Source organism: Silurus meridionalis, chromosome 29, assembly GCF_014805685.1.
Source record: "Silurus meridionalis isolate SWU-2019-XX chromosome 29, ASM1480568v1, whole genome shotgun sequence".
NCBI lineage: Eukaryota > Metazoa > Chordata > Actinopteri > Siluriformes > Siluridae > Silurus > Silurus meridionalis.
Window position 1 is genome coordinate 8,421,457 of NC_060912.1, and position 26,867 is coordinate 8,448,323.

The window sequence follows — 26,867 nt, forward strand, 5'->3', positions numbered from 1 at the left end:
CAACTCGAAAGTGGTAACATCTCATTGTGAATCGTCACCATGACTGCATAGTTCCTCTTTTCTTTCTCATCACTGACACTTGAAGGCGAAGTCTATTTGCACTTCACACTCTCTCTTTCACCTGAATTACAGTTCAGTCGCCTGTCAGGCCTTGAAAAGTTGCATTCAACTGCTGTATTCAGTGCCACAAGGCTTCAGTGAGAAGGAAAGCTCTCGCCTTGGTCTGTTAACCCTCAGCACACGGCTTTAAGGCTCATGGACAGGGAAGGAACTCCGAGTTCAGGATCTGCTCTAACAATCCTACACCATAGAGAGAGAGAGAGAGAGAGAGAGAGACCAGTAAAGCTTTGGAGTGCTGCAGCAGCAGCGTTCTCCTCTCGGGAGAAAAAACGTCCCGCTGCGCTCAGCATGCAGTCCTGCACCCGAGGCCCACAGAGGAGGAACGAGGCAGTGATGATGTCAATGCACACAGATGAGGAAAGTGAGGAGATGAAACTCCACACTGAAAACATTCAACTGAATCTGAGGCACACAAACACAGCACCGTGATTACAGGAGAAAGAGGCTTTATACAACTGGGTCACTGTTAATCCCTCTCTCTCTCACTTTCTCTCTTTCTCTTTCTATCTCTCTCTCTTTCTGTCTCGCTCTTTCTCTCTCTTACTATGTTATTTGTCTCACTCTTATTCAGCTTCCAAGTCATTTGGTAGTTATATAGTAATGCAGGTTCTCTCCTTTCTTTTCTTTTCTTTTCTTTTCTTTTCTTCTCTTCTCTTCTCTTCTCAATTTTTCCTCTCCTTTTTCCCTCTATATATCTTTTTCTCTAATTTATTTTTCTTCTACCAATCTCTTCTCTTTTACTTTTAACTTTTATTCATTCTTTTCTTTTCCTTCTCTGCTTTTCTCTTCTCTTCTCAAATATTTCTTCTTTTAACAATTACTTCTCTTCACTTGTTTTACTTTAATCCATCTTTTCCTTTTCTTTTCCTTCTCTTCTCTTTTCTTTTCCTTTCTCCTATCATCCTTTTCTTTCTTTTCTTTTTACACTTTGTCTCCTCTCTTCTTTTTCTTATTGTTACCTTCCATCTAATGTTCCTTTCCTTTCCTTTTCTTTCCTTTCCTTTCCTTTCCTTTCCTTTCCCCTATCCTTCTCCCTCTTGTCTACTCATCTTCTGTTTCCTCTTTATTCTTTTCTCCTCTATTTTCTAATCATTCTCAATTTTTTTTATTATTTATTTTTATTTCACTTTTTCTCATCTTTTTTTGTCTTTCATCTTCTGTGTTCCCCTCTTCCCTCTCTTCCTCTCATCTTGCCTTTCATTTCATCTTTTGTTTCCCTTTTGTTTCCTTTTCTTCTCTGCTTCTTCTCTCTTTCTTGTTTTTGTTTCCATTCTCTTGTCAATATTTTCATTCTCATCATTATACTCTCCTGTATTTTCATCTCATCTTCCTCTATGCTCTGCTCTTTTTTGTTCTTTTCTTCTACTATGTTCTAACTCTTCTTTTTCTATTCCCAACTCATTTATTTTTTCTTCTCTTTTGGTTACTGTTTTTATCATCTCTCTTTTTTCTTCTTCATGTCTCCTCCTGTTTCAGGCCCAGGTCCCCCGGCGGATCAGACGGTGGTGATCCGGAAATTCAGATTCCTGTCTCAGAAGCTCTTTGTGTCTGTCTCGGTGTTTGCTGGACTGGGCATCTTACTGGGCATCGTGTGTCTCACGTTCAACATTTACAACAGCAACGTCAGGTGTGTGCTGGATTTCATATAAAAAAAAGGAAAAAAAAGAAAGCAAGAGTCAGAACGGTCCATTTTCATTCCGTCTGGGTCTCTGTGCAGCCAGAAATAGTAGCAGAAGAGGGCACGTGAGTGAATGAGATTGAATAAGATGGAGAGGACTTCAGATGTTCCATCTGCGCTAGTTAATAGCCAGAGCCACAGTCTCCTTCACATATGTATGCATTAGATAGTGATGCAGTGTGCACAGGAGCGTGCAGAGCCGAGTAACTGTGGCTGATAGATTCAGAATATTAAGTGCATGATACGCATACTAAGTACGCAGTGTACTTGTGATAACTGCATTCAGATTTCTTTGTGTGTGTGTGTGTGTGTGTGTGTGTGTGTGTGTATGTGAAATCTCCCTTTTCATTTCGACTAAGTGACTTGAGATATCACCCAAACCCCAGATAACTTTTGCAGGCCTTGGTTCTGTGTGTGTGTGTGTGTGTGTGTGTGTGTGTGTGTCTAATGAAAAGAAGAGTATGTTCATGTGTGCCAGCTCAAAAAAAAAAAAAAGGGAAAAAAAAGAAAAGGCCTACGTTGATTTAAATCTGATTGGCGTTCAGCGCCGATGCCTGGCCGAACTCATTTCAACTCGGTTTGTATCTGATGCAACATTTTATTTGCAGGTTGCAGGTTATTTCCTTGAAAAAAAAAAAAAACAAAGGCACAGAATTGATACAGCACTCCCCAGTTTCACTCCTACACCCCACCCCCACACCCCCCCTTTCCGGCCTTTATCTATTTTGCGATATTCACGACAATGTTTTGAGTCTTTCACATCCTGTGGTTTTGGCTCGATAGCAACTGCACTGCAGCGGGTTGGTGCTGGAAAAGCGTTTAGATGAACTCTCGGTTTGTAACGAAGTTTGCTGAAAAGGCAAATATCAAACCGCAATCAGACGTGATGAAGGTTTATTTATCGATCACTGTTGATGTTTCGCATTGTGTTTCCATGTAACAGATTTGGAAGGAGTCTCCATTGTCAGCACTTTGCATTAGTCAGTGGTAAAGCTGTAACTTTTTTGGACTGTAAGTCTTTAGGACGAAGCGCTTTGAGATACGACAAGCTGAATTTTTCTTTTTATTTGCCGCAAAAAACTGAGAAAAAAGCTGTTGATTGGCTGCTTTTTTCTGATTGGTTACTATGAACATTTCACAACATGTATCTATATTGATAAGGTATAACATTATGACATTAAAACATTATGACAGGTGAAGTAAATATCACTGATTATCTTTTCACCATGGCACCTGTTAGTGGGTGGGATTTATTAGGCAGCAAGTGAACATTTTGCCCTCAAAGTTGACGTGTTAGAAGCAGGAAAAATGGGCGAGCTTCAGGATTTGAGCGGGTTTAACAAAGTGTGATGGCTAGATGACTGGGTCAGAGCATCTCCAAAACTGAAGCTCTTGTGGGGTTATAACAAGCTGCACTTTAAATTTTATTAACTTCAAAACAGAGAAAAAACGAGGAGCTGGTGAGGGGATGACTATTAATAAATAAAAGCTCAAATTTTGGTCTCAAAATTCGGGTTGGAGGTTTGAAATCCATGGGTACTCCGGTTTCCTTCCTCAATCCAAAAACATGCTTTCTGATTGGCATTTCAAATTGTGTGTATTTGTGTTTAGAGGGGAGGTTTATTTTACTGCAAGCAAGTAAAAGTATTCTGCATATAACTATGTGAGAAAAAAAAATCCTGAATCTTGAATGCAAGTATGTGCCCTCCTTTGTTGGTTGACATTCAATTTATGGTGTTTCCCAAGATCCTAAGTTGAAGTTCTGCAAACCTTTTTAGAATGAACAGTGTAGAAAATGAATAAAAATAGATTGGATTCAATTCGATTGGATGGATGGATGGAAAATATCCATCTTTATGCCACATCACAAAAACCTGATGTTGATTATTTTTTTCTATAGCAGTACATTCCCAAGATGGTCATTTGTCCACTTCATTCTTGCATGAAAAGATTTGTCGGCTGCTGAAATACATTTCCAGGGTTTCGGAGAATAAATGCATCGCAGTAATAAAATGACTTCCTTTGCCATGCCATTAAAAATATTGTTTGAATAGTTTCTGTACAATCCAGACAGATTTTTGATGTCTCATTCTTGCATTGTCTTTTTTTTCCCCAACATATTTACATTGGAATTTCTGGAAGAATCCATCATTGGCTTTGTTAGAGACATACTACAAACTTCTGCACTACGGATTACACATGATATTGCAAAAGTTCAGAACTATACCCGGATTATCCAACTACAGAAATTCATTTAGAGTTAATTCCCAGAATGAAGTTATCACAAAACATTAAGGTTGACAAAGACAGACTCACAAAAGACACAATTTTCACTGAGGGTGCACTCACTTTTGTTGACATTAATGGATGTATGTTTAGAGGACAGTAAATCTGTACTGCTATACAAACTGCACATTGACTACACTAATATATATTCAAGTTTCTTTTCTATAGTTTCCTCCCTTGAGAAGACACTAAAATGGTTGCTGAAATGTACTCACTTTTGTAAAATACTGTATATACTGTATGTATTGTGTCCAGACAATGGATTTAAACCCTGATCTGGGTCAACTTAGAATGTCTTAATAACAAGTGTCTACATTTTGAAGTTTAGTCAGTTTTTTGTAAGATTTGGCAACAAACAGACCCAAGTTACTGTTTTTGACCAAATGCACCCAAGACACAGTTTGGAAGATATATTTTAATGATATTTAAATGAATAAAACTCTGCAGTGATTGCAAATGAAAATGATAATTACGACTAGAACCATTAAGTCAGCCTCAGGATATTGTGAAAACTGCTATTAGTTGTTTATTTAAATAATTGCCTGCTTTGTATACAATTTGTATATTCTCAAATTAGCCTTAACCACATTTATTTTTAATTATGCAACTATTACCTTTAAACAACATCATATTGAAGTTGATAGGGAACGCAATCTGTTTTTATCAGTCCTCATTTTCTATCCCAAGTTCATTTGTTACTTTAAAGTATAAATAAAAAAAAGGAAGTCATTTTTACGTGCCTTTTCATCAAATCTGATTCAATGAAAGCATCTGCCTGAACGAGCAAATGTAAAATAAACATTTATGGCTGTCGCTTAATTATAAAGCATTCAGATGCCATCCTGTTTTCTCAAGCGTTCTCCATCACTGGTCAACTGATGAGACATCAAGATGTACAAAGTCTCCCAGATGTTCTCGTACAAGACCTGTGTATGAAACTATAAGGTGTCTCTGTCGATAAATGAAGCGCATCCTGTTTTCATTCATTAATGGAGTTTCTCTTGTAAATATTCCCATAGGTACATTCAGAACTCGCAGCCGTACCTGAACAACATGACAGCCGTGGGCTGTATGATGGCACTAGCTGCAGTCTTTCCTTTGGGCATCGACGGGCTTCACGTCCGTCGCTCGCAATTTCCTGTAGTGTGCCAGGTACACCCAAGGGCATGATGGGAAATTGTAAAACAGGGGATTGAAATGTAGGATACATCAAGGTTTTTTTTTAACAAGCATGAAAAAGTCTATCCTTGAAGTATGTTTCTTGAATACTGAAAAGTTCGCTTCTTTTCCAGTTCCGCTTGTGGTTGCTTGGGCTTGGTTTCAGTCTGGCTTATGGCAGCATGTTTACAAAGATCTGGTGGGTGCACACGGTTTTCACCAAGAAGGATGAGAAGAAAGACAAGCGGAAGGTAAATGTTCTGCACCTTTAACACAGGGGTTAATGGTGACGATCTAGGCTGCAAAAGTTCATTATAAACGTGATAAAGATCCCGCTTCTGTGAAAAATTGTGAAATTATGTGAGCATTATGATTAGATTAATTAATTAGATGAAAAATAAGCACTCTCTCTTTTTGCCTCGGATGTCCCTATCGTTCATAAGTAAAACAGATCTCTCTCTCTTCCTCATTTCATCACTTTAGCCCTCATCTCTCTTGCTGACCTCAGAGAAAGAGGTCTCCAGACGCCCTTGAATACTCCTAAATGAACCATTTATCGCACTTTAGCTCTGGCTAAAACGATTCTCTTCATCGTTTTGCAAAAACCCACATCAACACACCCACTTTCCCGTTAACACTCCCCAGTCAGCAGATACGTGTCTGCCATCACGTCTAATTTCTTGGGTACCAGAACTTAAAGAAAGAGAGGGGAGATAAGCTGAATCAGAAAAACAGAGCATATTTTTCTGTGATAATAAACCATTAGTGAATATAAATGAGCGTCTGCCTGTTTTTCTGGGTGTGGGGGGGGATTAGAATATGCAGAGTGCTCTAAGATTAATGAGGATACTGATGATGATGATGATGATGATGATGATGATCCATACTGCACAATGCAATTGATGGAAGTGCATCATATATATTCTGTTCAAGGATTCACGAGAAAATGTCAATTTGAGAGGGGTGACATTTGTTACAGTATGTTTGAGTATCTCTGACAAGTATCCTGTATTGAGAAAAGCAAATAATAAAAAATGTACGTAATCAATACGTTGTTAAACATGTTCAAATGCCAAAATAATTAATTCCAGCAGCTGACACCAATGGAGTTAAATCGAATTCTCTGTGATGCCCCTGATTGCAGAACATTATCTTGAATGAACCTCGGTGCTCAGTGCTCGCAGATGTGAGATGCCCTCGCATGCAATGGTTAAACCCTGTACGCTCACGATTACGTTGCGTTTTATTTGCGCTCACTTCACCTCGCATTCAGTCATTTTCATTTTCACGCTCGCTACTGTTTTAAGGTCCTACAAAGTTTCATCAGGTTGCTTTGTTGAAGGAAAATGATTTCCCTTGTGATTTGTTTTGCTGCGTTCACAATTTGCTTTCCTTTTATTTGTAAAACGTAAGTTATTTACAGTTATTCCGTTCAATAATCTGAATCATACAATGAGTTCACCGGGTATAAAATGTTACAGTGGGCGATGTAGTTAAGTATCAGCGCAAATCCACTCCAGTATAAGTAAAAATGGTCACTGGAGTAAAATTGCTAAAATACAATAGTATCTATGCATCAAAATGACCAAAAATGGGAACTATTTTTTAATAATTGATGCGGTTCAGTGTTCCATTATCTATAGTTACAGGTACAGACATGCAGTTAGAGACTCCGTACTCCACACACACTGTCACCAGAATTGAGGGGTTATACTAGTGGTTTTGTGACATGTTCTCACTTGAAAATTTTAAGGAATGCTATTGTTTCTCTGCAGTGTTCTGGACTAAAAGCTCAGTGATTAAAGCTCTGTGTTACTGATCAGAAGGTCAGGGGGTTTAAGCCCCAGTATCGTCAAGCTACAGCTCTTGGGCTCTTCAGTAAGGCCTTTAACTGTTTGTGCTCCAGGTGCACTGTATTATAGCTGACCCTGCAAAATTGGTTGACAGTAATGAAGTAAGTGTAATTTGTTACTGTATTTAAGTGGCTTTTTTTTATATCTGTACTTTACTCAAATATTGCCATTCGGGGAAAAGTAATATCTTTCATTTACTACAACTACATTACATACGAAATCAGTTCTGACTCGAACTTGTCAAAACACCCCTGGCCTAATTTGCATGATTGTTTTTAGTAGTTGAAAAGAAGGTTTTGGGCTCATTATAATTTGAACAGACATCAAATAGTGTTTGTCTCATTAATTTCATTCTAGTAGACTGGTGTGCTGAGAGTTACAGAGCCTTTTCACATAAACTGAGTTGATTAGGACAAAAATGATAATAAGAACAATTATAGCCATAATAAATCATAGCACTTTGGATACTGGAGTACATTTGAAGGCAAATACTTTTGTACTTTTACTCAAGTGAAAGTTTAAAGGGAGCTCATATTTTAACTCTACTTTACTCAACTACATGGTTTGTGTACTTCGTTCACCTCCACACTGATCACAGCTTCCTAGCATTGCTGGGATATGCGAAGAAAAAAAACGACAACTTAAACAATGAAGATTTACACATTAAAATGTAGTAAAGTCAAAGTTTCTCCAAATGAAAATGCTCCGATAAATTACAAATACCGTCCACCAATGGGATATTTGGTATCAGACCATTTATTTACAAGAATGTGAGAATAGAAATTGATTTATACCCAAATTCCATTATCTATATTTATTGTGTGCCTTATCAAAAATCAACAACGCATTTTGTGTTTGTTCCTCAGGAACAGGAACTGTATGAAAAACAAGGTAGAAAAATCTTGCACCATTGACTAAAGCAAATGCGTTTAATTCAGGTGCATTTATGCATAAGATGGTCGATCGTCATTATACTGTATAACTTGCATCTTAGCAGGAAGTAAACACATTCCAGCCAGTGCATTTGATTTGCCTGACTGCTTTAATATTAAACTCTATAGTCTAAAGCCAGTCACAGATCAGTTGTTTCTTATTTTGTGAAATGAAAGCTTCAGCCTAAACCAAATGTCATCTACTAAACCTTGATCTCTTCCTTGAGATGGCTTTTGTTTGTCGCCAACACAGCTATCTATAATATAAAACGTGAACAGGAGTCATTGACTCTGTAAAAGAGTAATGCTTTCAATTCAAGTCTGACACCCGTATAAGATCTACACTCTGTACCCAGCTTCACCGTAATGGCCCACTTGTTTTCTCCCCAAGTTCTCCTTGGACACACTGGTTATAGGGTCATAAATCCTTTCCTGTCTCCTCGAGTGTTTGCTGCCCATGAGAAAAGGTGACTTGTTGGTCTTTGTGTATGCCTGCAGCATCTGGAGCCCTGGAAGCTCTACGCTACGGTCGGTGTGCTTCTGGTTATTGACGTCCTGTCCCTCATGATCTGGCAGATTGTGGATCCGCTGCACATCACGGAGGAGGTAGGGCAGTGCAAAACTTCTCACAACACACAGCATGTTTGTGTGTCGTTGCAGAAATAGATGGATTTAAATCACAGGGCTGCCAGAGAGTCAGTTTTCTATGGATAAACATATCAGGGAGATGATTCGAATGGAAATAAAATGGAAATTCCCTTTTTCTTTCCCTTTCCTTCTCTCTCTCTCTGTGCGTGTTGTTGCTGGATTGCACCTTTTGAGCAGAAGTTCACAAGAGAGGCGCCGAAAGAAGACTTAGACGTGTTGATCGAGCCTCTACTGGAGCACTGCAGCTCTGAGAAGATGAACACATGGCTCGGTAAGGACACATGCACGAGAATATTCGGATACGGATATGAACACATTATTCGTAAATGAATGATAATGCAGATACGAATAGGAGGTGCAGGATAGGTTGCAATTATTTTTCCCCCAGAAGTCATTTGGTTGAGACGAGAGCTGTGCTTTGGGATGCAAGGAAAAATGTCATCTAAATGGAAAGCTGTTACTTTTCATGATCAGTTAAGACTTTACTGTATTCATTCATTCCTCCTTAGTAACTGCCTGGTCAGAGTTGTAGTGGTTTAAAGAGGACAACTAGTTTATTTCCATTTTCTAAAATTGAACCATGGAATGAAAGTCACGAGCAAAATACTAATAACCCTAATGCACATCTTTATTCAAAATACTTTAAGTAGATACCGATCAGGCATAACATTATGACCACCTGCTTAATATTGTGTTGGTCCCCCTTTTGCTGCCAAAACAGTTCTGACCCATCGAGCATCACCAGCATTAACTTCTTCAGAAATTTGAGCTACAGAAGCTCGTCTAGTGGATCGGACCACACGTTCCAGCCTTCATTCCCCATGTGCAGTATTGAGCCTCGGCCAAACATCCCCAGGTTTTTTATTTCATGTAATATTTCACACTAATAAAACAAATGAATCTTCAACTCTTGTGGCAGTGACCTTGAGAACAGGAATCTGAATTACCATAAAGATTAATGCGGAACTATACGTCTCTCAAGCTCTGTTGTGGAATTATTATCAATTAATGCATTTTATCCGGGTATTTGATATGTACATCTAAAACAAAACCGGCTGGGCCAAGATTTAGACTGATTTTCTGTTTTTTTTAGTCAGACTGTGTATGGATAACATTTTTAGTACCTCTATTATAAAACAACATGTTTATTTTGTCTGTATAACCTTGTTGTGTCTTTGCTGTTCCAGGTGTGGTTTATGGCTACAAGGGCTTATTGCTGCTGCTTGGCATCTTCCTTGCCTACGAGACCAAATCTATCTCTACAGAGAAGATAAACGACCACCGAGCCGTGGGAATGGCCATCTATAATGTCTCAGTGAGTCCCTCAGCTTGCCTGTCTCTCTGTCTTAAAAAAAAAAAAAATTATAATTCACTGTGCCTCTCAATCTGTCTACCCAGAAAAGGAAGTGGATTCGGTTAAGATTTTAAGGCTTTATATCTTTTGTTTTAGGAATATTGAATTGATCCCACAGGGAAGTTGTTGGGTTGCAGTCGCTCACAGTAAAATGTAATTAAAAATTGAAGTAAAATAAAATGTACGAAATTTAAAATATAATATACATATTAAGTTTATATTAAGTATAGATGCTGTACAATTAATTAGTTTCCAATCTTATTGAAATATACTGTATAAAATGTGTAGTAGCAGTTAATAAGATGGCAGAAATAGTCAGACTACACTGATAGTTATACAAGTTATTGTACATGTAACTATTATTATTGTTATTATAATTATTGCACTACAATTATTGCACATGAATTGCAAAATCAAGAAAAATAAATGATACAGGTTATATAGCATCAGACAACTTCAAGGAGTCAAGATGAACATTAAAAAAAAAAAAATATATATATATATATATATATATATATATATATATATATATATATATATATATATATATATATATATATATATATATATATATATATATATATATATATATATATATATATATATATATTTACACACATGAGATTAGCAGAGAGACCTCAGTTATCCATAGCTAATATTTCCTCATAATTCTTAGTTCCTTTTCTATTTTGTTAATATTTCTTGTACTTTTAATGTTCTAATGAATAAGTATTAAAATGTTTTAGCCTGAGTCGTAATTTTAAAACTGTGCTTCAACATTTATCAGAGAGATTATGGCAGATTTTTATAGTAATCTCTAATAAAGTAATTTCACTGTCACCCGAGGGGAAAAAAAACCTTAGTTGTCATTTTATCACCTCTGGTAAAAATACTAATATATTCAGCCTTATTCTGTTGTTACTAAGGTTAAAAAACTATACTAGATGCTTTTCTGAGAAAAAAAAAATTCTTGGCTTTTGAAAATATTTTTCTCTGATAAAAAAAAAAAAAAAAAAAGGAATGCTAACGGCAGCACTTTTTAAAATTAGCCACTTCTCAGAAGATTAGTTGTAAAATGTGCGCTGGTTGTTGCCTCGAGTGAGCATGGCCTAACGTAATATTTTCACCCTCTTAAATACCGAATAAAAGGCTGTAGTTTCAGGCGAAACATTAAAGCGATTAAAGTTTCACAAAGTGATGAAAATGCAAAAATACGTCTTTCACTGCAGGATCTGTCTCGCTTCAGATGAGAATTTCTCATTTCATCAGCAAAAAGGAAGTCTCGTGTTAACATTCCTTTAACTCTTAGACCTCCGAAGCTGCAAAGATTAAAACATCACTTCTCATTGCATTTTTCCTGATAGTAAATTTGTATATGGGTATATACCTCTGAATATATATATATATATATATATATATATAATATCTTAATATCTGAATAATAGTGCCTAAAAAAAACTTCATTTAGTATAAAAACTCAGATTTTTAAAGAATAAAATACAATGTTAATGGAGACTAATCAATGACAGGGTCGTTGAATTAAACAACAAAATTTGACAATTTTCCTATAATATTTTATAGTATTTGATTTTTGTTATACCACGTTGTTCGGTATTAATGACACCACATCCATCATCAAACAGCTTTGTAGTTTATTGTTAAATTATTGTGTAAATAGATGAAAGTTAGTTTCTGTTAACACTTACGTTACAGAAACTATTCCTTCTTCAGCCTTCGTGTTTCTCACTTTTGAAGTTAATAATACCAAAACAAACACACATTTGCAAAGGCACGTACACACACGCACAGTTTGTCATGCTACGGAGAAAGTGCTAAAAACGCGTCTCCTCGCAGCAAACCTCAGTATATTGATAATTACATGTTGTGATCAGTAAGGAGCGAATTCAGTCTATGCGGCACTGAACACCGTTTCGTTAAATGCAATTTAATGTGCGAGCGATTCCATAAATGGAACATTTTTAATGGATCGACTCTGTCGTGTCAGAACGGCAAAAGTCACTCGTGGATAAAAGCGAAGCTGACTGTAATAAGCTTGTGTGACAGGAAACCGATCTGTTTACCAAAACGAAAAAAAAGCTTTTGAATTCCGTCCAAACGAGCATATCGCATGTGTATGTTCATGTAAAGGTCACGGTGATGAGTAAAAAAATATCACGAGTGGTCAAACTGTTAAAAAAAAAAATTAAAAAGAATTTGTGGGTTGGAAGGTTGTTGCCGAAAAATACAGTAGCTGCTCAGCGGAAAAACCCATGCGTACCTGGTTAGGGAGGAATGTAATAACCGGATTTGCGTAAGACTCAATAGCATAATTTATTTTTTTTTAATAGGTAGATCTTCCAGTAAACACTGACATCTGTTATTAGTGAAAAGCACACCTCTCTACATGGGTTGCAATAGTCTTTTGATATCTACGTATTTAATCGTTTGGTTTTATTAAATATAATTTACTTTCGATGTCATTTGGTTACGTTTCGAACTGTGGATTTTCTAATCTGGCAACCCTGAATCTTTCATAAACTCTATGCATAAATCAAAAGTTAATGCGTTTGAATGTGTATTTCTGATCAGTAAAGAGGCAGAGGGTTTTAAAATCATTAGGTGAACACGTTTTGTAGTATATGGTGGTGGACGAAGTACACAAAGAATGCACTTGAGTTAAAGTAGAGCTACACAGTAAAATACTCCAGTAACAGTAAAATTGTCCCTTTAAACTTTCACTTGAGTAAAAGTACAAAAGTATTTGCCTTCGAATGTACTTAAGTATCCAAAGTACTATGATTTATTACGGCTATAATGCTCCTATTATATTTTTTATCACAAGGCTTTTGCTTAATGTTCTCAGTTTATGTGAAAAGACTCGAATATTAATCTCAGCACAACAATCTATTAATAGATGATATTAATGAGTCAAACACTGATTGATATCGATTAGAATTATCATGAGTTTAAAAAAATCACACAAATAAAGTCACGGGTCCTGTGGCCAGTTCGAGTCTGGAGTTTCATCTATCATCTATTCCTCTCTAAATGTTCTGCTTGATGTTGAACTGATGCTGAACTGTTTGATGGTGATAAGTAGATACCACCATCCGGCAATGGTGGTTCTATCTTGAATGACTACCCGAGTGAACCACGTCATGATCCAACATCTTCCCCATTGATTAGTGAAAAGATCCTTTCTGCTTCAGCTACCTTCACTGGATGAGTAAAAAATATTCTCAGACCAGTCCACAAATTTCATATAGGAATATCACCCTAAATGCATTTATTACACAATTAAATACATTGTGCACAATTTATCAAACTTTCAGAATCAAGAACCATAAAACTCCTTTACATACAACATCTATATCCTTATAATATATGTCTTTTAAATGAGTCTTTTAAGCTGCACTGGAGATTCTCCATTCTGAACTCAGTTCAGGACCTTCAGTACAATCACAGAAAACCTTTATGACATCACCCCAATTAAAGGAACCAAATCAATAAGTGCTGTTTAACTACAATCTAAGTAGACTAGTGAGGCTGGAACTGGTAACTGTGACTGGAATTCTGATAAACTACATACTATAAATGATAATGTTATGCAGCTAAAAGAAATATTGTTGCTCTATGTGTAAAAGCACAGCAGGCAACACAGTATAACCCCAGTGATATACAGTTATTAGCTTCATTAAATGCATTAGCTTTTACTATCCTCATAACGAGATGAGTGATAGAGATACTTCTTTCCTCTTTTTTCTGAATTGGGCTCCTGAAGGGGTTAAGACCTTTTTTGTCATCCATAAACTTAATGTGGATTCAGTTCTCCAGACTGTATTATTATTTTTTATTAATTAAAGAAAGATAAATAGATCAGTTGATTTATCAGAGAGAATCACAAAAAAAAAATGAAATTCGTGGCAATTTCAGTAATGTGGCAACCATTTTTGCTTTATTAATATAAGACTGAGACAAAAAGAGGTAAGTAAAGAAATGGCCGATATGAAATACACAAGAAATTTATATATATATATATATATATATATATATATATATATATATATATATATATATATATATATATATATAAGTTGAACAAAATTAAAAATAATAATAAAAAGCTACAAAGTTTGTGTTTTTTAATATACAAGAATTGATATTTGAATCAAGCAGCATAAACCCTGATAATAAACCCTATGTTCTATTTCTAATACAAAAGACATAATAGATATATCTTAAAATAAGTAAGAATGAAGGCATGTGACCCAAAATAAGGCATAAAAACCAGGCACATATTTTGAATTTATATACTTAATTGGTTTTATTCCAGTCAGTATGTAAATATAAAGATCTGTACAGTGTGTGTGTGTGTGTGTGTGTGTGTGTGTGTGTGTGTGTGTGTGTGTGTGTTACAAGCCCTGGTGTTCGATTCCCTGGCATAAAATCTAGTAATGAATCCGACATGATGTCAAATACCCTTTGAATGGTTTATCATAGCTTTGTGACACATTTTGATCTTAGATTTTTACGGGCATTTTCTGTTTCGAGCGGATGCTATCACTCATCTATAAACACAGACAACCCGTGAACAGTTTGGGTCCGTGGGCTTTATTTGAAATCTATAACTTCAAAGAGTTGAAGACTGCTGAGCTGCTAACACCATGCTGAGTCAAAATCACTGCTGCGCTCCGGCTTTATCTAGCGTTTCAGCACGCAAGTGCTTTCTGACTGATTCTTCTTCTCTCCTTTTCGTCCCCGCTGTCATCTTCTGCTTTGGCTCCACGGGCTTGTCTGTTATACACCGAGCCGAATTTGGATCCTATGGAAGCACTTGCTATTAAATGCGTGGCTCTGATTCTTTGATGGATCACAGGCTGCCGGGGCAATATCGGATTATTTATATATTTATTTCTAATAAAAGGAGAATATAATGGGAAAAAAATTCAGAAGTGGATTGAAATTTAAAGGAAAATGTCACTCTGATACACTAAGTATGAGGACACTTGCCTTCTCCAGGCAGTAGCATTTAACATACCCTTTACCAGAACTAGAAGACCCAAACCTGTTTCAATGCTCCTGTGCATGAGTTGGAGTGAAAGATTTTGAGTGGTCTTCTATAGAGCTCTGACCTCAACTCTATTAAACACCTGTGGGATGAACGTGAACCCTGACTGCACCCCTCACCTTACCTACATCAGTACCTGACTTTACTAACACCCTTGTTGCTGAATCAGCACAAATTTCCACAAGCACACTCCAAAACCTAGTGGAACGTTTTCCCAGAAGAGTGGAGATTTCTATAACAGCAAATGTGGACTAAATGAGGAATGTGATGTTCACAAATCCATTAGTAAACCATCTCATCATCAGGTGTCTACAGACTTTTGTCTGTTTAGTGCGTTTTATGTTTGTGATTTTTCATGTGCATTAACAAATTTTCCTAGTAGTAAAAGAAAAAAAAATCCACATCTCGAATGAAATCTTGGTGCATGTGATTATTTTATCGCTTGCCATGTTCCAGCAAGTAGTATAAGCATGGACGTTTAATGATTGAAAGCTGATCCGGTTGAGCAGAGTGTACAGATAAGGAGGTCAGAGAGCTGTAGTGATTCAAGGACTAAAGTGCCGCCGCATCGCTCTCTTTAGGTAGGAATGAAACGGGGGTTAATTCCCACTGCATCATTATCAGCAGGTAGTTCAGCAGAAAATAGAGCAATATATCAAAGAAGGAGGGTTAAACAAACAAATAAATAAAAAAACGAATTAACCCAAGCCATTGCACAATAAATCACGGATTGCATGCTAATTATAAAGATTAATATTGAAGACGTTCCGGGTGGATGTTTCCTTTAATTAAACATTCATTACAGTAGGGACGTTTACTTTTCGAGTCATAAATAACACAGAAAGGAATATTTCAGAACTAATTCTGGAGACGTTTCAGACTGTGGTGATGAGGATGCATATTTATTTGCCTGTTTATGGATTAAAGTTTTGCCCCGAGTGGACAGATGCAGTAAAGCGTGATGATTTAGCGACGTTTGTCCAGCACCTTGTGTCCTGTCCGAATAACTAATGATCCACACCAAAAAAACAAATCAACTCCTGTTAATGTTTTCCTGCCATTTTGGCTGAAATGGGGTTTGTTCAGAGAGATGACTGACCATGGGTCAATATTTATCGATTCACCTTGCTCTCGCCTCTCCTTTCTTTTTAGGTCCTGTGCATGATTACAGCTCCGGTCACCATGATCTTGTCCTCGAAACAGGACGCTTCGTTTGCTTTTGCCTCTCTGGCCATCGTGTTCTCCGTCTACATCACTCTAGTCGTGCTCTTCGTCCCCAAGGTGAGACTCAGGATCAGTGATTGTATTTAATGTATTATATTGTACAGGATTAGTATTCCTATAGTGTATTTGTATATCTGTATACATATGTGTGGTTTATGTGCATGTATGTGTGTGTGTGTGTTTGCGTATGGTGCTGTAGATGCGAAGGTTGATCACACGTGGCGAGTGGCAATCCGATCAGCAGGAGACCATGAAGACTGGCTCGTCTACTAATAACAACGACGAAGAGAAGTCCCGCCAGCTGGAGCGAGAAAACAAAGAGCTGCAGAAGATCATCCAAGAGGTGATCTTTTTGTTTTTGTTTTGTTTTTTTAACAGGCGGCAACAGTTTTTTAGTGCTTAGATATTTTACTCTTGTGTGGCAAATGAACTTTATATAGACAGAGAAACTCTTTACAATCTGAAGCAATAACATTGTAAAGTGTTTTTTTAAAATGTCAGCTCTCGGTGATGGTAATATAAATCAAGGCTGATAAAATTGAGCCCCAGAAGTCTTTCTCATGCTTGGGACTCTTTCTGATGGTGAATCAGTGGATGGGTTTATACCTGCGTGATTTTCAGTGCAAAATGATGTTAGTAAAATCCATATGATTGAATATATATAAATAATTGAGCTTCTTAACGTGTAAATCGCGGTATACGTTTGAAAGCACAAGACAGTACAAGACAACACCATGTAATCAGAAAACCTGTTGGGAAAAAAAAAGAATGAAAATAGATGGGGAAAAATGTAAATGAATCATGGATTATATTTAAGCAAATGCAAAAGTGGTTCAAATCACAGCACCACCAAACCAATTCTGGGCTCTTGAGCAAGGCCCTTAACTCTCACCTGCTCAGTTGTAGGTCACAGAATAATAGCTTCTGGCAAATGCTTCAAATGTAAATGCACAACAAGATTTTCCCAAAGTTTTATAGCAAGGCACCGGGTATAAAGACTAGTGAAACCAGGGTCTGGTGTTATCAGATCGATAACAATATAAAGCCCAAGACAGGCCCCAGACACGTTTGCCATGTTGCCATGGGAACTATGACGCGAATCCACAGGACGCTATTGTGGCACATGGTGACTCAGCGGTTCTGACAGTTTAAAGTCGTTGGGCTACTGATAAATAAAAAAAAGGTCATTAGTTCAAATCCCAGTGCTGTTCTTGAGCAAGAATCTTAATCTGGTCTAGGGGTGCCATATCAAGGATAATCCTGTGTTCTGACCCCAAAGTTAGGATTTGTAAAGGAAAGAGTTTTATTGTATTCAATTCAGTTTAATTCAAATTTATTTCTAGAGCGCTTTTAACAATGGGCATGGAGATGAAACAGAAATGTCAATAAGTGAACTATGTGTATTTATCCTATGTGTATTATGTGTACATGTGGTTTATTGGTGGAGCGGGCATGGCTGTAGCCTCAAGGCTCCACGGACCTCTGTTCAGTCTTGAGCTCAGGTTACTGCTTAAGCAAAGTCTTTTGAATAGGTTTCCTCAGGGTCATCTAGTTTCTACCTACTTAAAACATCCCGGAAGGTGCACTGGCTATGCTAAATTGCCACTAGATGTAAATGTGTGTGCATGTTGCTTTTTAATGGACTAGAATCCCATTCCATTCCACCTCAACCCTCGACTTCAGTGTTCTCAGGATCCTGGATATGATGAATCACTGAAAATCCATGCTGAACATTTGTCCCCTGTTGTTTGCTTTTCCTAACAGAAGGAAGAGCGTGTGTCCGAACTGAGGAACCAACTCTCCGAGCGTCAAGCCTTGCGCTCAGAAGGCGTCCGTCTTCCACCAACCTAAATCACAGCACCCCTCCACTTACAGTCTCTCACAACGACCCGAAGTCTCTCCTCCCTCCGCCTGGATACCCTCTTCCCTCCTCGGACAATCACTCTCTCCCCCAGACCTTCTCCAACTCCACCATTGTTTACCAGCCCGATGGCAAGATCAGCCGCAACAACTGCCACCCCGGCCGCCTGCAACTCCTCTACAAGTGATGCAACAAAAGATCACGCATTGTGGCAGGAAAATACCCAAACTGAAAGGGGGAAGGGGCACCAATTTGTTTCATCATCTACCTACAGTAGTTCCTTGTCTTGGTGTACGTTCCGTCATTTCGAAACAAGTAGATGAAGGAACTCTCAGCTGGACCTCAGCACGTCATGTCATGTCAAGTCGCTCTCATTGAAGCTGCGTTTGGGGAATTCTCCTTGCCTGAGAAAAGCCGACTCTGGGTGACTTGCTGAACATGTATAGCCTTCTTTGGAAAAAAAAGAACGATCCACAGAAGAGCGGGTCATAAATCTCTGAAAGGAGGTGTCTGGTGTCACGGTTTGATGGTTTTTTCATTTACCGTCTTCATAGCTGAGCTACCTGGATCACATAGCATGTCTCAGCATGTCTTAATGGAGTTGGAAAGTGTTGTTTCGTTCTTTCTTTTAATTTTTTTTTTTATATAATATATTACAATATAAGAGATGGGTGTGAATTGGTGCTGAATCACCCTGAACAATGATTATTAAAGTCTCAGCCCCACATCAAGCTTTTTTTTGTTCTCACAGAGCGTATTAGAAAAAAGTGAAATCCAAATTTTGCAACCGTGTCCTTTTACCATGACATCGCTGCTCGTTTCTTGGGGCCTGCGGCTAGTGTTCCATAATGAACCCGTGGAAAGCATTCGGCCAGCTCTCGGTGGCATTGTTTAACAGGTTAGCGGGTGTTTTCTTTCACTTCGGCTATTTTCGAGTTGAGACGACAGAGCTGTTCTGTGCTGTAGCCTCGGGAGGGCGGATCGATTTTCCTTTAAGGACTAATGATCGAACATAATAAGCATTTATAGCTTTTTGTCGGGGGGGAAGTGTGTTTAACGACGGTGCTGATCTTTCTCGGCGAGTGAGCGATGTGTTGTTCGGATTGTTGCGTCTTTTTTTTTTTTTTGCCGTCTCCTATACCTTGTTAGAAAGTATGGAAAAAATTCCTGGAGGATATTTTGCGATTAATTAGGACTAGTCTGAACAAATGCTCAGAAATGACATACTTTGGTTTTGGCTGCAGTCTCTCTCAACCTCCCACAGTTCAGTGCAGTAAATGTTCTGTAGTTTGCAGATGTTGCAGATGTTGCAGATGTTGCGTGTTGCTTTTAAAAGCCTATTGTGGCAAATTGCAAGTGTGTGATTGGATTGATTTTGTATTTCTTTTTTAATCTTTTATCCTGCCCACACATGAAAGCTTTCGAATTAAATTTACGAGCTGCCCTAATCCAGTTAGCTTCTTAACATCACCTGCATAGAAGCCTCTTCGTATCATCCAGTCCGGCGATGAGAATGTTAGAAAGTTATTCTATATTATAAACACCTCCTCAGCCCCAGAAAAGCCTCTGCGGCCCAGCGAAGAGAGGGGAGTGCTGTAGGACGGCGTCACATGAGTCATAAAACAACATACAACACTTCTTTCTGTAACTTCTTGCAGTTTCCTTTTAGCACAAATCCTTGTTTTGTGGTTTCTTGCTGACTTTTGATGAGATAAAAAAAACCCAGGCTCAAGGTACTTTTTTCTGAGCAAGCACTTACCTGTTCTGAACTCTGTCTCCTTACGTCGTGCGGTCTTTCTAAGTATGTGCAGGATTTGGAGGTGGGGTAGTGTTAGTGTTTGAAAGCTTGGATCCGCGGTCTGTTTGACTTTTAGCTTTCAGTCGACTCACAGCCTCAGATTCGCCTCGGATCTCACGGGATCGGCTCCCGAATGGATCCCGTGCGTAATGCAACACGGTGTTATTCATTTATGTTTACACGGAAATGTTTATGCTAAAGGAACACAATCAATTTTTATACTTAATCATTTTTTCATCCATAGATGGCAGCATTTCTGGCGTCTACTATCATTCGGACGTTATTGTGTCCATGTTAACTGTATTCTCGCACATCCCGATATTAATGTGTGTACAGTACGTCGTATTACCATGTGCTATTGAAAGTATATTTCTATTCACCGTTATAGATAGATGTTCAGATTCTGTGAGATGCAACAGAATTGGTGTCTATGAATAAATAAAGAGAACTTTTTTTTTTACTATGCTGGCGTGCGTCTTTTACTGCATTTGCACTTGACTTTTATTTTCTTTGGGCAAACAAACCTGAAGTGTGTGTTTTATGTCCTTTTCAATTATTTACCAGGTCATTATTGAACATGTGCTTCGCTTTTGCATCATGTTTACTCTTTTGTGTGTGTTTTGTTTTGTATACTGACCTTGAGTGTTAAAAAGGGGTATGAATAAATGAATGAATGAATAAATAAATGAAAAAAAAAACAATAAATACTTAAACTAAGTAAGTAAATTAATAAAAGAGAGGAGTGAAGGAAAAAATAAACAGTGAAATACATAAAAAGTACATGACATTAAGTCACTGAAATATTAAGTAAATTAGGGGGAAAAAAGGAAGTAAATAAATGTGAAATAAAAAAGATAAAAAAATGTACAAAAGTAAATAAACTATCAAGATTAGTAAATAAATAATGCAATTAAATAGTCATTTTTTAGTTGAGGGAAAATAATAAGTGACTGGAGAAAAAAGGGAAATATGAATAAATAAATTATAAAATAAAGTAAGAACTTTAATTGAATAAGTGAATTAAATTAAAGAAAAACTAAATTCAATAAAAGTAATATAATATAAATACGTATAATGGGCAATAATGAGTTAAATAAGAAGGCCAATTCAATTTTATTTTATTTGTACAGCACTTTTAATAATGCCAGCTTTACAGTTATAAATAGAATAATAGAATAAATGGTCACTATATGTATATATAGTAGAAATACACTATAAAATAGTCCCTATATGTTTATTCCTAATGAGTGATCCAGTGGCAACAGTGTTGAGAAAAAAACCCTGAAATGGTATGAGGGGAAAAACCTTAAGAGGAAGGAAAACCTCAGAGGGAAACCCATCATCACCTGGGTGACTCTGAATATCCATTCATTTTAGTTCCATCATTTTTGAGGTTATCAACTGATTGACACTTGAATGCAACTTTTCATGGTGATTGTTGACCTACGCCACTGCAGCAAACTGTTTATATTAATTACAGTCCAAATCTGTGTTTATGGTTCTTGATTGAAATCATCCATGGATGCAACCTCATGGATCTTTAGGCTGTTCATGTGGAACCATCCTCAGGTTCAGCGAGTGGTTTCCCATTGAAGAGAACAGACATCAGGATGGATTATGCAGGTCTGGAAAGAAGTATGGGACAACATCACTGTTACCTCAGGAGCGCATGTTGTCCCATACTTCTTTTTTATTGACAGCTCCTGTTAAAATACACAACACTGCTTTGCTTTTTAAAGTTCAAGTGCACATTTATTACAACTTTTAAAAGAATTCACATCGAACCCCTGTGAAAGGTCACATGGGCCATGCAAATGTCACTCTGCCAAATGCACGCTGGTCAATTTGGCACAAAAGCCCAGAGCGTCTCATTACCCCAGACCTGTCTCTGTGTGACTGACAGTACTAATCCAGCATAATCTTGTCTTTCCTCTTCGGTCTCTCCTCCCTTTCGTTTGAAATGTGCTGTGTTCAAATAACATCCTCACCTTTCTGTTCACAGTCGTAACTTTCGAGGCCACCTGACCCCAAAGTGATGTGCGGTGGCGGCGGATGTGACTTACGGAGGAGGACCTGCTAATGGAGTCAGCATATGGCAAATGACAAAGTTTCCCCTTTTCACAGAAAAACGACTCCCCCTTGATGAAAGGAGACGGCGGTCAAATGGAAATTGCAGTGTGTGCAAAAAAATGATGCAAGGTGCAATTTAGACCCCTTAGCAATCCTGTGGTATTTTTTAGCACTTACAGTACGACCTACATATACAGTGGTTTTACATTTGCAGGATGCAAGTCAGGCATCAGAAGCATTAGAACTGCCTATAACTTTTATTTAGCACAGACAGACCACTTCCTCTTTTTAATGCATCATGGAATATCTGGGGCAAATTGTAATCCACATTGAGTGTGCTGTGTTTAATATGCTAATTTAAAAAAAGGCATGAGTAATAAAGCTTTCTCTTTTTTTTTTAAGATTCACAATACAGTTCACACGATCACTGTGAAAATGTTCTTCATAAAACAAAATTATTTTGAACAGCAAAAATTTGAACTACAAAAGAAGACAGTTTCTCCATAACGTGACATTTTTTTGCCTTATGCTATATAATATTATAGAAATAAAATACTGGCCCTTTCGTATATAAAGGGTTCTTTATGGATCGTTAAAGGGTCCATTTATGACTTTCAAGAAAAATTCATTCTTAATGTATTATAGAATAGACTACATTACAGCACAGTGAAATTCTTTCTTCGCGTGTCCCAGCTTGTTCGGAAACTGGGGTCAGAGCGCAGGGTCAGCCATGATACATCACCCCTGGAGCACAGAGGGTTAAGGGCCTTGCTCAAGGGCCCAAGAGTGGCAGCTTGGTGATACCAGGGCTTAAACCCCCCGCCCCCACAACCTTCCGATCAGTAGCCCAGCGCCTTAACCATTGAGCTACCAACGCTACCAACTCTTTTGAAATAAAGAATAAACTCTTTCACTCCATTTTTCTGTGCTTTTCTAGCACTTTTTTTGTGTTATTTCAGCACTAAATAGATTGGACTTGATATAATTCCATGAAGAGTTATAAATAGTAATAATAAGTATAAGTAAGACATAGTAGCAAGACTTGTCAAAAATCTTAGACAAAAAACATTTCCAGCAGTTTCAAACCAAATAAAATTTGGTAAAAAGCCAAGACAGCACAAAAACTTTTTTTTTTTTCCCATTTTTATTCATATTTTGTATTTTTTTACAGTAAAACAACATTCAATTAAATTATTTTAAAAAACTATAAATATTAAATAAATACATAAATAATTAAATAAATAAATAAATTTGTCTGAAAATTGGTTTCCCTAAAAATCGAATATTGTTTTAATATAAAACAACAATTCTTTTTTTCAAATAGAAATGAAATTCTATAACACGTTTTATATTTTTTATAAAGAGAATGCGCCGAAAAACGTTTTCCCGCCGGCGGTCTCCACATTGGACAGCAGTTTGTTGTCCATGACGGTGCACAGTCGGTCTCCGGCCTTTAGTTTGAACGCAGCTCCAACGTAGATGGTGCCGTACCAGTATGTGAGTTCATCGTCTGTTGTTAGCTTGCAGGCCGACCTCGTGGAACTCAGCAGCGGCTTCCATGAGCCATAGGAGTCAGACTTGCGCTTCACGGAGTGGCTCAGGTGCAGCACCTGGCCCTCTGCCTCCTCGTCATTGGTCGTGCAGCTCAGTCGGTATGAGGCCTGGCTGTAGACGAAGTAGAGGCCGCTGTGGAAAATCGTGATCTCGTTGTTCTCTAGTTTGAGGCCAGAAACGAAAGACTGGTCGGCGTTGTTGAGCCACTGCACCGATGTGTTTGAAATCTGGTCATTGTAGCGACCTTCAGGGAAAACAAAATCGCAAATTAGATACACCAAACAGGCATAACATTATGACCACCTGCCTAATATTGGGTTGTCCCACTTCAGCTGCCAAAACAGTCCTGACCCATCGAGCATTACCAGCATAAACTTCTTCAGCAATTTGAGCCTTCGCTCCCCACATGCATCAATGAGCCTTGGCCACCCATGACCCTGTCGCCGGTTCACCACTGTTCAAACCTTGGAGCACTTTTGATTAAATTCTAACCACTGCAGACCAGGAACAGCCTACAAGAACTGTAGTTTGGAGATGATCTGACCCATTTACCATTAAAATGAACAAACCTGCTCAAATCCTTACACTTGCCCATTTTTCCTGCTTCTATCAAGTCGACTTTAAGGACGAAATGTTCACTTGCTGCCTAATAAATCCCACCCACTAACAGGTACCCGTGAACACTAACACTGAAAAGATAATCAGTGTTTTTTTACAGTTTTTACAGGTTTACAAAAATGTGCTTATATATAATTAATTCCAATAACAGTCTGTTTATCTTTGCCTCAGTCCAGAACCAGAAATTGAAATTCGCTTTGCTTTTTGCAGTTTTGACTAAATAACCATGAATCCAGTCTTACCTGAGAGATGAATCGCTGCCTTCGCAGACCCGGAAATTTGCCTCAGCGAGTGCTTGATTTCTGATGTGAGAAAAGAAACAACACTGTAAGCATCCTGAATTTAAGAACTAAGTTTCACAGTGACTTATTAACAAGACTGAGAACGAGAGCCGAATTGAACTCACCTTGGGTTTCATCTGGGCTACTCTGTGTCTGTGGAATGAATGAGAAGGGAAAGAGGAAACACGTTAAAGCAAGAGGTAATTATTAGCATGGTAGACAGCAGCGTCATGTGTGTATTCATGCATCTCACCTTGTTTTGAGTAAAGCAAACGGCGGCAGCGGCACAGAGGGCCACAGCCAGAAGAACTCCACACGTTCTCCAGATTCCTGAAGCAGACCCGGCCTTCTCACGTACAAGCATCACCCGGGGTGCATCTACATCCAGCACAACTTGACTATCACTGGCCATCTCTGAGTCGCTCGGTAGCTATTAGTTAGTCCTTGTAAAGAAAATGTAGACTCTTTATTGCCAATCTTGTTGCTGAAATGCAGTTGAGATGTCTGACCAGAGCCGAATTTGATAATGCCGCTCCTGTGCGCTCGGCTATCTATAAGAGCTGTGTAGGCGAAAGGGGGAACTCCACTGATGTCAATAGGAATTAAAGGAGGGGAAGAAACCATGAACCATTTTTTTCATCTGTAAAAGCCCACAGACACACACATACACACACACACCCACTTGCTCAACACAGAAATACACACACACAGAGTGAAATCCAGCACTTTGTGCACGTTCTGCAAACAAAAGTCCAAACACTCATTTTTTGATTTCATGCTTGTGTTCTAATCTTGAAACTTAAAAAAGACAGAAATATACAGATATTCAAGCTCTAGAGGTTTTTTCCGCTTTTGTCTCGTGTTTTGTGCTTTTTTTTTTCTCATGTATTATTCTTCCTTCCTCATTTCTCTTTCGGCCAAATTCGCATTTCTTTTCCTGCCTGTCTTCTTTTTTTCCCCCGCAAAAAAGTTAAACCGATTAGTCATGCTTATCCTTTAGTCTAATTTAAGTATCCATAAGTGTCTCCTTTTGAGGAAAACCACTAACAAAATCTACTAAAAAGGTTCTTGGTTCTTTAAATAAAGGATACAAGGCTTTAACCAAATATATTTTATGTATGTGTATTATCAGGGATAACATTTTTAGTTACATCTCCGGATCCCTTTAAATGATCCGTTTTGAATATATGTTTTTGAATAATAATAATAATAATAATAATAAAAAAAAATTAAATGTTGATCATATTAAACATTATCTCATGTTTAGGATTGTGCTTTTTAAAATACAACATCAATGGGAAATATCCTACTATAAGTATTACCTATTTTAACCTACAATAAGACTACAGTTTCTTTCGGCTTCTCCCATTAGGGGTCGCCACAGTGGACCATCCTCATGTTTGATTTGGCACGTTTTTACGCTGGATGACCTTCCTAACACAACCCTCCCCATTTATCTGGGCTTGGGACCGGCACTAAGAGTGGCTGGGGTTGGTTCCCTGATCAGGGCCGTGAGAGCGCCGCATCCTAACCACTAGACCACCAGGGAACCTTTCAAATTAATAAATAATGAATAAATAATTAAATAAGAAGAATTGCAATTTTAAAAGATGCTTTAAAAGTTTTTTTGTTGTTTTTGTTTGGTTTTTGCTGCATAGGCACATGTACTATCAGATGTCTAATCCAGGGCCCAGAAGTGACAGCTTGGTGTTACTGGGATGTTCACTCACAATCTTTCAATGAGAAATACAAAATTGGATCTGATTGTACTGGGGCTCAGACTTAAATCCAATTCTGAGTTAATTCTGTGGCAGGGGAAAATGGTGGTTAATGGTGGCACTGTGGTTAAGACCATAAGACCAAATTACTACTATTGGGCCCTTGAGTATGGCCTTTACCCTCACCAGCTCAGTTGTATAAATGCAATCATTATAAATAGCTTTGAATAATTTGAATGTTTTATCATAATAAACATTTTTTCAATAATTTCCAGTATTAGGGTATAGGGTCAGACACATGTGGTGACCCAAAAACCATATCAATATCGAGTCAATATCGAACACTTAACTATGTTGGATTTACTTTGGATTGTCGCTAAATCTTTAAAGACTTTACTCAGAAAGCTAAACACGATGTTTTAGTATGAGTAGAGAATTCAACTGTGCTATCTAACAACACAATCAAGCCTGCAACCTAAACTGAAGTTTGTCCTGACTTTAGCAACATGGAGCTTATTGTTTTTAATTATCTCAAAGTAAATTTTTGTACTATATGTACTATAATTTTAAAAAATGATTTCGATGTAGATTTGATTAGTTTGCTAGATTGCTGTCTGTGCTATGTGTAAAAGCTGACTCATCATGT

General features: G+C 37.7%; 2 protein-coding genes across 2 annotated transcripts in view; one reads left to right on the forward strand and one right to left on the reverse strand.

Annotated features, from left to right (window-relative positions):
* The window catches only part of gabbr1b (gamma-aminobutyric acid (GABA) B receptor, 1b), an 84,143-nt gene extending 63,702 nt beyond the window's left edge, over positions 1-20,441 (forward strand). Inside the window, 10 exon segments of the mRNA XM_046844068.1 lie at positions 1,597-1,747; positions 5,104-5,236; positions 5,377-5,493; positions 8,526-8,633; positions 8,853-8,946; positions 9,863-9,990; positions 16,250-16,378; positions 16,521-16,664; positions 18,086-18,140; positions 18,143-20,441. Of these exon segments, the coding sequence (XP_046700024.1) occupies positions 1,597-1,747; positions 5,104-5,236; positions 5,377-5,493; positions 8,526-8,633; positions 8,853-8,946; positions 9,863-9,990; positions 16,250-16,378; positions 16,521-16,664; positions 18,086-18,140; positions 18,143-18,369 (1,286 nt within the window). The 3' untranslated portion in view covers positions 18,370-20,441.
* Positions 20,442-23,310: 2,869 nt separating this feature from the next.
* tnfa (tumor necrosis factor a (TNF superfamily, member 2)) lies at positions 23,311-25,090 on the reverse strand. The gene is made up of 4 exons (XM_046844119.1): positions 24,757-25,090; positions 24,629-24,656; positions 24,465-24,524; positions 23,311-23,848 (listed from the first exon to the last, which is right to left on the reverse strand). Exons 1-4 carry the CDS (start codon positions 24,913-24,915, stop codon positions 23,406-23,408), a joined length of 690 nt encoding a protein of 229 aa, XP_046700075.1. The 5' UTR covers positions 24,916-25,090; the 3' UTR covers positions 23,311-23,405.
* Between the last annotated feature and the right edge of the window lie 1,777 nt (positions 25,091-26,867).